We start from the raw sequence: 15,889 nt of genomic DNA, 5'->3' as shown, positions 1-15,889 counted from the left end.
TGTCTCTCTCGGTTGTAGAACCACTTAATTAAAATAATGAATGGTGCTCCCTCAATTGTGTGGCTTGTCGAGAGGTGGACATATATTACGGTATTGTCAGGAACCTATTACGTTGCTCCACCAGAGTCAAATTGACCAGAGAAGAAATACGTTTGCCTATGCCAAACATTTTTTTTTACCATGCTGAGACTGCATAAAAACCCTTTTTTATGTCGTCTCCTTTCTAAAAAAAACAGCGAGAAAACATGAAGGCTATTTACATGATTTTCAAACACCATTGTAAAACAAAGTAGATAAACCTCATGTAGCGATAAAGATTATGTGCAAGGAAAATCCTTGCAAAAATATTCAAATGAATATTACTTGTGTCAAGTCCATGAAATAATCATACTTTCCTCATGACTATTTTGGGGTTCAATTTTGGAGGAGAATTCATATGGTTTAGCTTGAGGGATACAGTGTGTGAATAGGCCACTAGTTCATTACCTTCTGTATTGTTGAATTACAATGGCCTGTATTCATTAGCCTCTTTGTTAAATTTAGGGCTTACAAGCCCCAGAGGGATATCAATCATTGAAACAGCTCAACAGTAAAATGTGTCTCCTTTTCAAATGGCTTACTGTAAACTTAGAAAATGGCCTACTGTAAAGTTTTAAAATTGCCTACTGTGAAGTTTTCAAATGGCCTACGGTAAAGTTTTCAAATGGCCTACGGTAAAGTTTTCAAATGGCCTACTGTAAAGTTTTCTTTGCAAGAGATGTTAGAAACGCGTACTGATCAATACCATATTTTGATACATAACAAAACCATTTACATTTCCTCAGCAAAGGTTCTCTTTTGCTGTGTACATAATATAATGTAGTGTAAGCTTCCAAGAGGGTATCCTTTCCAGGTTTCTCACTTTCAGGTTTCAGCTCTTTGGTTTCAGCCCTTAGTGTTTCTGTTATTTAATAAACATACTGTACATGTCATAAACTAGACTTCCTTGAGTCAACCAATTTGCTGACAACATCAAAGGGAATGGAGTATTTTGAATGACTATTACGACGATAGAAAAAGCACAAATACGCTGAGGGGTCGTTATTAGAAATATCAGATTGATACATTTTATGGCTTACATTCAATTATTCGATTTTCATATCTTACACAGTCTTATTCAGACTGGTATATGACTCAATATAGCAATTCTCACCTTGATTAGTGACACTCACTTAAACTCCATATCTGCTGTTATTGCTGTTTGCAGCTATAATATTACTCAATACTCTCCTTAGTCAGTTGATTGTGACCCCACTCAATGGCACTTTTATTGCTAATGGCAGCTGTATCAGTAGTTGTAGTATTGGTATATATCTCTACCTAGGGAATCCTCTAACCAGGATTTCTGGAAAACTAAGGAATTTATTGAAAGTTCTCAGAATTTTCCAACCCTATCTCTACCACAGAGCGTGCACCCTATCCTGTCCTCTCAATATTGGCTGTTTTCCATCCTCATTGAGATAGATTATTCATGCCCATCCATCTGTACTCACAGATGCCTGTCAAATATAGAAGCATAGTTCAGACTGAAGAGAGGTGCCCACACGCTGCTCAAGCTCCTTTGAAGTGATTTACTTATCCAAACTGTACAAACAGGGAAGATTTGACTTCTACACTTTTTTGGCTGCTTAGACAGTATAGGGACACACCTCTTGATTTTAGTTTCTGTCCTCATGGTGCTGGAAATATCCTTAGGTCAGTCTGAGGACAGCTCTTGGACATGGGGAGGCTTCAGGGACATGTCTTCTAGATTAAAGGGATTCTTCAGGATTTTGGCAATGAAGCCCTTTATCTACTTCCCCAGAGTCAGATGCACTAATGGATACTATTTTTATGTCTCTGCATCCAGTATGCTATGAAGGAAATTAGAGGTAGTTTTGCGAACCAATGCTAAATAGCGTAGCGCAATGAATGGAAGTCTATGGTATCTACTAGCGTGCTAGCAGTTACAATAGACTTCCAGTCATTGCGTTGAGTTCATCTGACTCTGGGGAAGCAGATAAAGGGCTTCATTGCCAAAATCCTGAAGTATCCCTTTAAGATGGCAGTGATCGGTGACATGGTGCATTATTAGCATTTCTCTCCATCTTCCTTGTGTGATGTCTCAAAGTTCAGAGACCCTCAAGACTCCTCTCCAATTAGAAGCCATATAATGTTTTTATATAGACTAATATTCTGTATGTAAACGCCAGCAATCAGCTAACAAATGTTGTAGGGCATGCTATTTCATGTTGAAGGGATGATACCAATGACATACATCTTTTGGTGACAGCTAGCGATCTATAATAATTGCGTCGTTTGTTTGCTCTGCTGTCTGATCCGGTGGCAGTCGGTGCCATTTAAGATGAGGGAGGATGATTTTTGTTCTTATGAGCATGGCCTTATTTCTATTACAGCATATTGGATGACTGTCATTCAAATTCTATTTACCCAGCTCAATGTAACATCAATAGGTTTAGGCTAATTCATGATACTCAAAGTTTTCCTATACACATCATGAGGTTGCTACAACCTAGCCTATGAATCCAAGTTTACAATGTACACTACTACTATCCAATGTCTGTGTTCTTTTGTCCGTCTTAATATTTTATTTTTATTGGCCAGTCTGAGATATGGCTTTTTCTTTGCAACTCTGCCTAGAAGGCCAGCATCCTGGAGCCGCCTCTTCACTGTTGACATTGAGACTGGTGTTTTGTGTGTACTATTTAATGAAGCTGCCAGTTGAGAAGGACTTGTGAGGCATCTGTTTCTCAAACTAGATACTAATGTACTTGTCCTTTTGCTCAATTGTGCACCGGGTCCTCCCACTCTTCTTTCTATTCTGGTTAGAGCCAGTTTGCACTGTTCTGTGAAGGGAGTAGTACACAGCATTGTACGAGATCTTCAGTTACTTGGCAATTTCACGCATGGAATAGCCTTAATTTCTCAGAACAAGAATAGACCGACGAGTTTCAGAAGAAAGTGCTTTGTTTCTGGCCATTTTGAGCTTGTAATCGAACCCACCAATGCTGATGCTCCAGATACTCAACTAGTCTAAAGAAGGCCAGTTTTATTGCTTCTTTAATGAGCACAACAGTTTTCAGCTGTGCTAACTTAATTGCAAAAGGGTTTACTAATGATCAATTAGCCTTTTAAAATTATGAACTTGGATTAGCTAACACAACATGCCATTGGAACACAGGAGTGATGGTTGCTGATAATGGGCCTCTGTACACCTATGTAGATATTCCATTAAAAATCAGACATTTCCAGCTACAATAGTCATTTACAACATTAACTATGTCTGCACTGTATTTCTGATCATTTTCATGTTATTATAATGGACAAAAAAAGTGCTTTTCTTTTAAAAACAAGGACATTTCTAAGTGACCCCAAACTTTTGAACTGTAGTGTAGATGCAATGGTCGAGAGAAATTTGAGTGATCAATTTCATTGACAGACATTGACACATTCAATACCTTGCACACTCTTGCCTGCATCTAGCTAACTAGCATCTATCATTAGTCCAACAGTTGCAAACAGGAGTTTCTATTGGACAAATTCAGGTATGTTTATTCCAGCTTTGTTCCGTTTGCTTCTGTTGAAGATAGTTTTTTAAACAAAATTTGCAGAATGAATACACCCCTGATCATACGTAAACACAGTTCACTTTCATAGCAGTCACATACAAACAGTATGATCCCTTTTATCGTTGTATAATTCCTTATTGCACTTACGAGCTCTCCTCCTCTCACTTTTTCCCTTCACTTGTGGACTTCATATCATAACCACTAACCGCTACACACAACCTACATCGTTGTCACCATATTTGCTAACATCATAGTCAACATAGCTACTAACATTAGAACTAGGACGTTAGTAAACCTGCTACAATCATGCAGTACAGTGTAGAGTCTGCAAGCAGTTACACCGGCGGGCCCCGGTGGCAATAATTTAATAAAACCAAAAGCTTACCTTGACTTGGAAGAGTTTCATTGTTGGATAGCCATAGCCAGCTAGCTAACATAGCATCCCTCTCTGTTTGAGCCGGGTGTTTGAGTACGCTAAACTAGCAAGCTGTATTCGCTAGGAAAGTAAGTGAAAGTGAAAATAAATATTACCACGAAATATAGCTCGCTCTCTCTCGCGCGCTCTCTCTCACTCTCTCGCGCTCTCTTGCTTCTCCTTCATTTCTGAAGAAATTCATTTGTTCAAAACTGTTCAACTATTGTCTTTCTCTCTCTTTGAGTCAACTACTCATCACATTTTATGCACTGCAGTGCTAGCTAGATGTAGCTTATGTTTTCAGTACTAGATTCATTCTCTGATCCTTTGATTGGGTGGAAAACTTGTCAATTCATGCTGCAAGAGCTCTGATAGTTTGGAGGATGTCCTCCGGAAGTTGTCATAATTACTGTGTAAGTCTATGGAAGGGGGTGAGAACCACAAGCCTCCTAGGTCTTGTATTGAAGTCAATATACCCAGCCTTGTCTAGCTTAGTTTGTCCTGGATGGTGTGTGTTTGTGCTGTGTGTGTGCATGCCTCTCTGTGTGTATTAAAGACGCCGTGGTGTAACTGCAGGAGAGGCTGTGTGTTTCTCACAGGGAAATCTGTCCTCTGCCTGAGACGCCAGACACAGACGTCAGATAACCATTGCTTGCTGGTGATCTCAATGTTTTCACTGAACAAACAGGCTTTCAAGGGCACATATACTCTGCCTCTGAACAGGATGAGAATCCAAATGTTTATTAATTGATCATGTTTGCTACCCCATAATCAATTACATGATCAGGAACATAGATGTTATATAATTGATATGAGAAACGTCTCCAGCTAGAGCACTCCAATCAAATGGAGATTGACTTATGATATTATCTTTTCAGATAGATTTTTTATTTCAGTTGAATGCTACGCATTCAGTAATTACTTTTATTTCAGATGCAAAATAAAATGTAACCTACAGCTTGAGATTTACTCAGCAAAGTAGCCTCTTAGTGCCTCATTTTGATATCATAAATAAACCATTGCATGAATTTCTAATTGGGCTGAACCTCTCAACCTAATTCACTAATGAGATTGAGCGATTTCTTTCGCTCAGTGACAAGATATATGTTCCCATCTCCACATTACACAGACAGATTAAATATTGAGCTGGACTCCATTAGTTATATTGAGCATACTGAAAACAGTAACCAACCCAGGCTGCAACCAACACAGGGTGAGCTTCTATGCATACTGTAAGAAAGAAGGCCGACAGAGAGACTAAGGAATGGGATGACCTCAGGACATCCTTAATGGTGTGGTCTGGGCAAAGATGTTAGCACTGTGGCTTAGGCTCACACCGGCTGGCGTGGGTGCAGTGTTCCCGTGATGAGCAGGGGAATAGTCCCTTAATGATTAAACAGTATTTGTATCCATCAGACGACAAGCCAACCATCTGAGAGCAGCCACTGGACCGTGACAGGAGGCTATATTTGAAGAGATTGTCCTTGGTTGGAATCGGTCACTCTGGATCTTTGTGTCTTATCATTGTGCATTACAGGGGCTCTGCTTGTAGGACACCATGCGTAGCGACACTGCTCTTTCTCTCTGTTATAAAGATCATCTTCTGTGTGTGTTTGCGTTGGTGCGTGAGCACGGGTCAACAGGCCATTTTCTATGCGTCCCTCTCTGCTCCCTCTTGGACATACTCTTTATTAGGCTATGGATCATGGGATGGACTATTGTCGTAGCATTGAGGACCTTTTAAGCTTAGTAAGCCATGAACCCCTTCCGTCTTTTTATTCTAGGAGGATATGAACTGGACAAGTTATACGTTCATATGATATACTGTAGAAAGAGACTTGACTGCTGTCCCTTCTTAAGCCACATACATAATCCCAGGTTTTCCACTGCAGATGTACTGTAACTGTAAATTACTCCCCCTCTCCCTCATAACTAGTGCTTCTGCCACTAGCATGGAATATTTTTGATGCTCAGAGGTAAAGAGCTCTTGAGTGTTGTATTTCAGGTCATGAATTACCATAATTGCTTTTACAGACCAATAGGCTTTTCTTATATGACCTGGTTTTAAATGTTGGAATTACACTGTTTTAAAGCAAAACGCTTTCTTTTGTTACATTGAGTTATTGTCTCAAATACAAATGAGAGCTTTCGTGCTGTGTGCAGACAATATTCTGTTTGGACTGTTTTGATGGCTTAGGTCTGTGAGTAAGACAGCGTCTGTCACATAGTGGAGTAACAGCTTGTGTTTCCATGTCTAAGTTACACTCCCTTGGAAAAGACTTACCAATCAAGGCTATACCAACAGAGAGCCTGGTTAGTGTTACAGCATCTCTCAGCCTAGGAGTCTGACAGATGTCAGAGCTCTCAAGGAGCTAGATATTGTTACAGTATGTATTCAATATAGGCATCATGCACATAGTTGTGTGCTTTAGAATTATATTTGTGGGGGAATCTTCCAATGTGGTGTTTTGATGAATGAATTGGGTAGAGATGTTGCGTGGGAGGGTTTTGTATACGTAGCTGCAATGTAGTTTGAGCTAGAATGTGGGTCGTTCGTCTTGAAATCTGTACTACTCGGTCTCTGTGTTGCTTTCTTTATGATGCTCTATGCTGCAATGATGCTTACGGTTGGAATTTCCTGTAGCTTTCGATGGGAAGCGTTTGGCTTGCAGGCTAGCTTTAATGGGAGTGTGACATTTGCCAGGATGTAGTGTCAGTGTGCCTGTGGGATTGGAAGGCTGTAGTATGTGCATTGCTAGCCTGGTATCAACTGATAACCGTCAGTTTGGTATACTTTTGCAGAAAGATATGCATCACGAGAGGTGACGCATAAATCAATACATTGCATTCAAGGCAAAAAAAAGTCTGTGAGTGTATGTGTTTGTCTGTCTGTGAGTCTTTCACAAACTTACCCATTGTGGCTTTATCACCAACTTTCTTTTAACTTGAATGGAATGTATTGACTGATGCGTCAATGCCCTTGACGCACATCTAGAGGTGGAGGTGGGAGAGAGGGAGAGGAATATAAAGAGAGATGAGAGGAGGGGGAGAGAGGGAAAGAAGAAGGGAGAGAAAGAGAAGGGGGCGCATGAGGGAGGGGGAAAGAGGGGTGAATAAGGGAGTGGGAAGAGAGGAGGGAGAAAGAAAGATAGGAAAGAGAGACAGAGACATGTCTGTCTGTGAGTTTATCTGCCTGCCTGCTTGTCTGAGTTTTTCACCATTTCACCCAATGCAGCTTTATCAGCAACTTTTGAATGCAATGTATTGACTTAAGGGTAATGTCTCGTGATGCATATCTGTTTGGATCACAAGACATTGGTGGCACTATAGCGCAATTTCCAGGTGTACATTTGTTATTTTCAGGGTGTCGTAGAGCTAAAGATGTGAAATTAAAGCTTTCTTTGGTAGTGGGAAATATATACAGTGGGGCAAAAAAGTATTTAGTAAAGTATTTAGTCAACCACCAATTGTGCAAGTTCTCCCACATAAAAAGATGAGAGAGGCCTGTAATTTTCATCATAGGTACACTTCAACTATGACAGACAAAATGAGAGAGAAAAAAATCCAGAAAATCACATTGTAGGATTTTTAATGAATTTATTTGCAAATTATGGTGGAAAATAAGTATTTGGTCAATAACAAAAGTTATCTCAATACTTGTTATATACCCTTTGTTGGCAATGACAGAGTTCAAACGTTTTCTGTAAGTCTTCACAAGGTTTTCACACACCGTTGCTGGTATTTTGGCCCATTCCTCCATGCAGATCTCCTCTAGAGCAGTGATGTTTTGGGGCTGTTGCTGGGCAACACGGACTTTCAACTCCCTCCAAAGATTTTCTATGGGGTTGAGATCTGGAGACTGGCTAGGCCACTCCAGGACCTTGAAATGCTTCTTACGAAGCCACTCCTTCGTTGCCCGGGTGGTATGTTTGGGATCATTGTCATGCTGAAAGACCCAGCCACGTTTCATCTTCAATGCCCTTGCTGATGGAAGGAGGTTTTCACTCAAAATCTCACGATACATGGCCCCATTCATTCTTTCCTTTACATGGATCAGTCGTCCTGGTCCCTTTGCAGAAAAGCATGATGTTTCCACCCCCATGCTTCACAGTAGGTATGGTGTTCTTTGGATGCAACTCAGCATTCTTTGTCCTCCAAACATGACGAGTTGAGTTTTTACCAAAAAGTTATATTTTGGTTTCATCTGACCATATGACATTCACCAAATCTTCTTCTGGATCATCCAAATGCTCACTAGCAAACTTCAGACGGGTCTGGACATGTACTGTCTTAAGCAGGGGGACACGTCTGGCACTGCAGGATTTGAGTCCCTGGTGGCGTAGTGTGTTACTGATGGTAGGCTTTGTTACTTTGGTCCCAACTCTCTGCAGGTCATTCACTAGGTCCCCCTGTGTGGTTCTGTGATTTTTGCTCACCATTATTGTGATCATTTTGACCCCACGGGGTGAGATCTTGCGCGGAGCCCCAGATCGAGGGAGATTATCAGTGGTCTTGTATGTCTTCCATTTCCTAATAATTGCTCCCACAGTTGATTTCTTCAAACCAAGCTGCTTACCTATTGCAGATTCAGTCTTCCCAGCCTGGTGCAGGTCTACAATTTTGTTTCTGGTGTCTTTTGACAGCTCTTTGGTCTTGGCCATAGTGGAGTTTGGAGTGTGACTGTTTGAGGTTGTGGACAGGTGTCTTTTATACTGATAACAAGTTCAAACAGGTGCCATTAATACAGGTAACGAGTGGAGGAGAAAGGAGCCTCTTAAAGTAGAAGTTACAGGTCTGTGAGAGCCAGAAATCTTGCTTGTTTGTAGGTGACCAAATACTTATTTTCCACCATAATTTGCAAATAAATTCATTAAAAATCCTACAATGTGATTTTCTGGATTTTTTTTTCTCATTTTGTCTGTCATAGTTGAAGTGTACCTATGATGAAAATTACAGGCCCCTCTCATCCTTTTAAGTGGGAGAACTTGCACAATTGGTGGCTGTCTAAATACTTTTTTGCCCCACTGTATCTATTTCAATGATTCAAGATTTAGTCATGTATTATCGCTAAATATATGATCTAGGTCATTGATGCCATTACGCTTTGAGGAATGGGACAGCATTTTTTTCTCTAATGAGGATCCTAGAGTTGTACTAAATGGGTGTTAGTTGGCAGGATGTCAAGTCATAATGTGTGACTTATTTATCTCCCAAGTTTTTGTGCTCATAGAGAAATCTGAATTATTAAACGTTCTGGTGTTTTGACTGATCTGCTAACATATTTGGTTGATATGTGATAGATTTCAGACTTCTCCATTTTGTTTGAGATTAATTGATCTTGAATATTTAATTTTCTTTCATTCTTATTCAGAGGTTTAGACAGTGGGGTAAGACAGTAGGAGCCATGGGAAGCACATACTTTACAGGACCAATTACAAAAACTCAAACAGAACTGTTGTTTGAAAAAGTCAGACGAAAGACCAAAAACAAATTTGCATAATCATGTTCCCCACACACTGGAGGGACAGATATCTCTAGATGCAGCGCCAATAATTTAAGCATCATAGGATGGCTTCAGTTAAAATGTGTTAAATTTCCCTTTATATTGAATGGCTGAGGTCACGGTGAATATTGCTCTGAAATTTGATGACGGCAACATTTTGTGAAGTATCTCCCACCAGTTGTGACAGCCCATATGCAACCCATAGACCTTGAGGTGATTGAGTGCAGGAGGGAGCGGCTGAGGTGGACTATCGGTATTGCGTGTCAGAGAGGGGAATGATTTGACAACTGTAGAGAGGAAGCTAACGTTGCTCGATTTCATTTAGTCTGCAATCCATCTGCAGAGGAGTATACCGGGTGCAAGGGAGGAAGCCATCTCTAGAGACAGAGGGTAGTAGTTTATCTGTAGATCATAAACACAGTCAGATAGATCACTTTGATTGAATTACACTGAGGGGTGTATTTGGTCTGTCGGTGGGGGACGAGGCCAATGAGGGCATCAGTTCAGGGTGGATGGAAGCATTGAGCAATAAACTGCGGGACTGGTGGATAGCTTTAGACTGGAGTGAGAGAGATGAAAGGTGTTTATGAGGAGAAAAAGTGGAAAGGAGTGGAGGCCAATGAGGAAAGATGGAGAGGAGGTGTACAGCACAGCTGAGTGTGGATAGAGGAGGAAAGGATAGAGGAGAGTCATTAAAGGTAGTGAAATCAGTCCACATCAAAGCCCACAGTGGAGTGGCCTACCTTCTGCTCTGTGGCCAGGCGATAAGAGACCTATGCTAATGTGGGAGGTGGCAGATGTTCTCATCAGTTTAATGCTTTGAAGTCGGAAATGTTAGCCACATGCAGGAGGTCCCATAGACTTCCGTGACAGAACAGTGTGAAGAGTGTAGCGAACGCTAACAGTTAATAATTGGAATCACTGAACGGCGATCAGTCAGAAACCTGAGTTCATTCATTTCCATTGATTGAGTGTGCTCGTAATGGTTAATATTTTTGTTAAATCAATTTAGAAGGATGCCATAAGGATTCAAATGCAAGGCTGCATTTAACCAGAGCTAGTTCAGTAACCTCCATCTGCTTCCCTCTCCCTCTCCATCCATGTTGTTATTCAGTTATTCATGGTAGACAATGCAGCAGATGACTGGAGGATAGCCATGACCTACGAGCGCATCTTCTTCATCTGCCTGGAGATCCTGGTGTGCGCCATCCACCCCATCCCAGGGAACTACACCTTCACCTGGACAGCGCGCCTGGCCTTCTCCTACACCCCGTCCAAGACGGACGCAGACGTGGACATCATCCTGTCCATCCCCATGTTCTTGCGGCTGTATCTCATCGCCCGCGTCATGCTGCTCCACAGCAAGCTCTTCACAGACGCCTCGTCCCGCAGTATCGGGGCGCTCAACAAAATCAACTTCAACACACGCTTCGTCATGAAGACCCTGATGACCATCTGCCCTGGCACCGTGTTGCTGGTCTTTACCATCTCGTTGTGGATCATCGCTGCGTGGACCGTGAGGGCCTGCGAGAGGTCTGGACCTGCTGCCCTATCGCTGTCACGCTATGCTGCACAAAGCACTGCATGAAACATAAATAAGACACCATGGTTTGGTCAGGGGGAACAGGCGTTAACTCGTTGTGCATCCTACTGGAGGCTTACATCCAGATATAGTGCTCCCTCCTCACATTCCCAGCCATACCACCATTTTTGTATGCAGATCTTCTACTTGGGAATGTAAAGGGATAGACAATTATGGCCCATAGTTTACGTCTTGTTAGGCGGTAGGAGAATCTGTTTACACTTTATTTATATTGCACATGAATGAGGCATGGATGTACTGTACGTATGATGTATAAGACGTGTAAGTATTTGGCAAGCTGACTCCAGGCTGACTCTATACCTTCTATTCCAGATACCATGACAACATGGACATAACCAGCAACTTCCTAGGAGCCATGTGGTTGATCTCAATTACTTTTCTAACCATTGGATATGGGGACATGGTCCCCAACACTTACTGTGGAAAAGGAGTCTGTCTCCTCACTGGTATTATGGTGAGCCCTACACTCTTACAAAAAAAGGTGCTATCTAAAACCTAAAATAAATCTTCAGCTGACCCAATAGGAGAACCCTTTGAAGGACCCTTTTTGGTTCCAGGAAGAACCCTTTTGGGTTTCATGTAGAACCCTTTCCACGGAGGGTTCTACAGATGTCAGATCTTAATTTGATGCTTTTTGTCGCACAAGAAAAATAAACCTGCACTAATAAATCTGCACTAATTTTCAGGTACTCGCAAGGCTCAACTGAATTTCCTGATGCAGCAGGAACATTTTCTGTGCCAAAAGAGTGATTAAGTTAAGATCCGACATCTGTACATGGAACCCAGAAGGGTTCTCCTATGGGGACGTTTATTGCAGAAATTATATTACATTCTCATGCCACTGCGGCTCTCTTTTTCAGTGCTGCTTATGAGGTATTTAAAAAAAATCTAGCCCTTGGGTATCTGACTTTAAAAAAAAACCTGACAATATATATATTTTTTTAATCTCCAGGGGGGTGGCAGTGCAGATTCATGTATATTCAGAGGATATTAATTTGAGAATATATATATATTTTTTTAAGCATCATTTCCTAATATTATGCTTCTAAAAGTAGGTTACATCTTTTTAAACGGACACAATAAAGTCAACCTTTATAACGGTGTCTGTCTGTTGTTCCTCCCAGGGAGCCGGCTGCACAGCCTTGGTAGTGGCTGTGGTTGCAAAGAAACTGGAGTTAACCAAAGCTGAAAAACATGTTCATAATTTTATGATGGACACCCAGCTGACAAAAAGAGTAAGTAAATACGTTACTTGCATGTCGTTTTACATTTTTAAATGGTAAAGAATCATCTCAGCTGCCCCGTTTCCCTATTGTGAAGCATTTCAGGAAGACAAAGCATGGTTGAACATGGCTACAGTATGCTTTCCATTACAGTAGGAGTATTTTATTTACCACAAACAGTGTTTCTAACCCTACTCTTTGTGTGTCAGGTGAAAAACACTGCTGCAAATGTACTCAGGGAGACGTGGCTCATCTACAAGAACACCAAACTGGTGAGGAAGATGGACCATGCCAGAGTCAGGAAGCACCAGAGGAAATTCCTCCAAGCCATTCATCAGTAGGTACTCTGCCTAAAACTCTGCTCCTGGCAGTGTGGTAAATACATATTTCACCTTGGTATCTGCAGTCTCACACTTTCTCATACCATACAGTATCAAAGATGAGAATACGAACCTGAGAGCTGAATTGTTTGACACCTGTAGCCCAAATCTATATTTACAATGTGGAATATTTACAGTTTTTTATTTGTTCTTGCTCATTTCACTCCATTGTTTTGTAATATTGATAAGTTGGAAGGGTGTCAGGAAGTATTTAGTTCCAAAGCATGTCAGTTGTGCCCTCTTAACAGCTCAGAGGTCAATACTGTGGGATATCTCAATGGCAGTTGCACAAATTATGCAGATGATATGCAAATCGAAAGTATTTACTTCTGTTTTGAGAAATAATGAATTATAGAAACAGTTATGCTATATGAGTATGCACAAACATTTCCAGAAACCCTCATAGGCCAATGATCTAACTTTAAAGTTGACTTGGTAGTAAGATCGTTCTGATGCTAACTGATAAACTCTATATCATCATGTAGTGGTGTTATATTGGTGTTACTGTGCTACTGCAAAGTGGTAGGCTATAATTGCAAAGTAGTCATTCAATCTTTTTTATTGAAAGCAATTTATTTACTAGATCAGGAGAATGTAAAATGACTGGGAGATCTTTCTCAATTGCTGATAACTTATATGCACTTAATTACTAGTTGTCTAATCTGGTATCTTCAAAGCAACTGTAAACCATGACAGATATGCTGGGAAGGGCCCAGACCCTTTTTTTACCATAACCTAAACTATTCATGATAAACTCTTGAGGACCATTTTCACTCCCCTGCCTTCTCAGCGGTGACAGTAAAACCTCTCATCTTTCTCTCGCTCCCTCTTCCCTCCCCCTCTATCTCATCCTGCATCACCATGATGTAAGGAACTGCCTGTTCTATTGCTTGTCAAGATGACTGTGAGTGTCTTTGTTGTGTACCTAAATATCATGCTGACCTCTGGGCCTAACCTCTGAGTTGTTCCTTTAGCGTGTATCCTTATGATTAGCCAGTTTACCTGTCAGGTAGTTTCTTAGACAGTCTACAGGGAGAAAGCAAGTGCTCTCTATCTCTAAAACCCTATTGATTTCCATGTCCTCTCCTCTTGGTGTACCGAAGCTGTCTTATAAGCCTAAGCCTACTTCTAACACTGTATTTTTCCCCTTTTAACTACGCAACTGACTATCATATCAAACGCAATGATATATTTTTCCTCTTTGAGATCAGATCTGGTTTACATTACTATGATGACTAGGGTCTGATTGTAATCATATGTTATAGTGAAAATGTTCTCTTGTTTGATATATTTTCTGTGTTGTGGTGCGTTTTCTGTGTGTTAACGGGTTTGTGTGGTCTCCTGTGTGGAGCTTTTCATTTGCTCATGATTCGTTTCTTCGTGCATCATTTACCATGATGACATTAAGAGTTTCGATTTTTGAAAGGGATTACAGGTAGAGAGTATTGGCTGCTTCTGCTGCAACCCCCATCCAAAATGCGACTGTTTTATAGGCTTCTGTCATAGTTGCGCAGGCAGAGGTACTATGTCTATTATAGCTGAATTCAGGCTATTTGTGGTAATGACAGCATATCATGTCATCCTCCTCTTCTCTAGGATGAGCTAATAATGGGAAACCCTCAGAGCTTTGGCAGAATCTCCACAGGACCAGATTCAGTTGTAAAACGCCACATCCACCACTTTGTTCAAGGGCATGCCCATCTCCCCTTTTATACAGGCTCAGTAAGCTGTATGAAGAGGGAGTGGGTCTTAGCAGAGGAGTTGGGGTTCAGAAAGCACCTCCTGGTGTGTGTTAAGTGATGCCTGTGGCCTCAGCTGCAGGGTTCAGCTCCAAGTGTGGGCTGCCTGGGAGGATGTGCATACACTGTGTGTTGGGAGGAGTCAGTGGCCACAGAGAGGGTGTGCCTGGGAGCATGCTCATCCCTCAAATGGAGCTGTATTGCATTAGTGGAAACCAAGAATGTTCTCAGGGCAGGTCTGCCAGTTTTGACTAGCAGAAGCAACTTTTCTAGCAGGTTCGGATAATTAATGTGTTGGTTAGGAAAATTAACGTGGCAGGTTAGGAGAATTGGGTTAGGGTTAGGAAAATAATTAGGATTAGCTAACGCAACTCGAACATACCTAGCTACAACCAAGCCTGTCCTGAGAACATGCAATGCTGCTCAAGTGGAGGGCTGGAGAGGGGTCAGTGACCTGTCTTGAAGCAATATTGGTGGGAAAGTATGAATAATCCCTATGCTTCCTCCTCTGGCCTGAGCCATATCAATCGCCCTGTAAGATCCTCCACCAATAGCATTTAGGGGACAGGTCCGAGGGGAGGAGGAGGTAACTTTGTTCTTTTTCCATGGTCTCTGCAGTGTTCCTGGTGAAAACCAAGATAAATGTTAGCTAGAGAACGTGTCAGACTGCCACGGCTGTCTGTCTGGTCATTGGTTCGCTCAGTGAGGCTGGTCTGACAGTGCTGCATGTCTGATAAACTGGGACGGTCTGTAGGGGAGGATTAGGACAGGACCTTGGGGAGTAGCTAGCAGGGGCCAGATCAGAATAATGTGACAGGAATATTGAAGTCTTAAACCCCATGATTCCTTGGTTATCTGTGGTGAAGCATAGCTGTGAGGTAAAAAGATACTGCTGCCTCCCGAGAGGCACAGTGGTCTAAGGCACTGCATCGCAGTGCTAGCTGTGCCACTAGAGATCCTGGTTTGAGTCCAGGCTCTGTCGCAGCCGGCCGCGACCGGGAGACCCATGGGGTGGTGCACAATTGGCCCAGCATAGTCCGGGTTAGGGGAGGGTTTGGCCGGCAGAGATGTTCTTGTCCCATTGTGCACTAGCAACTCCTGTGGCGGGCCGGGCGCAATGCACGCTGACACGGTCGCCAGGTGTACGGTGTTTCCTCCGACACATTGGTGCGGCTGGTTAAGCGGACAGTGAGTCTTGGCTGGGTTGTGTTTTGGAGGACGCACGGCTCTCGACCTTCACATCTCCCGAGTCCGTACAGGAGTTGCAGCGATGGGACAAGACTGTAACTACCAATTGGATACCACGAAATTGGTGAGAAAAAGGGGCAAAAAAAAAAAAAAGATGCTGCTCATAGTGATGATGGTATTAAGTGGATGTTAGTGTTGTTGTTATTCAAAATGGCAGCAGTGGGATTCAA

The 15,889-nt window shown here is 41.9% G+C and overlaps 1 protein-coding gene across 2 annotated transcripts in view; it reads left to right on the top strand.

Moving 5' to 3' along the window:
• The window catches only part of kcnn2 (potassium calcium-activated channel subfamily N member 2), a 30,564-nt gene that overhangs the window by 3,534 nt on the left and 11,141 nt on the right, over positions 1–15,889 (top strand). For both annotated transcript variants that reach the window (XM_024380619.2, XM_024380620.2), the window contains exons 3-6: positions 10,641–11,059; positions 11,442–11,583; positions 12,254–12,364; positions 12,562–12,689. In XM_024380619.2, coding sequence (XP_024236387.2) covers positions 10,641–11,059; positions 11,442–11,583; positions 12,254–12,364; positions 12,562–12,689 — 800 coding nt within the window. The remainder of the gene's footprint in view (positions 1–10,640; positions 11,060–11,441; positions 11,584–12,253; positions 12,365–12,561; positions 12,690–15,889) is intronic.

Source organism: Oncorhynchus tshawytscha, linkage group LG20 (genome assembly GCF_018296145.1).
Source record: "Oncorhynchus tshawytscha isolate Ot180627B linkage group LG20, Otsh_v2.0, whole genome shotgun sequence".
Taxonomy (NCBI): domain Eukaryota; kingdom Metazoa; phylum Chordata; class Actinopteri; order Salmoniformes; family Salmonidae; genus Oncorhynchus; species Oncorhynchus tshawytscha.
This window is presented reverse-complemented; position numbering and strand designations above follow the sequence as displayed.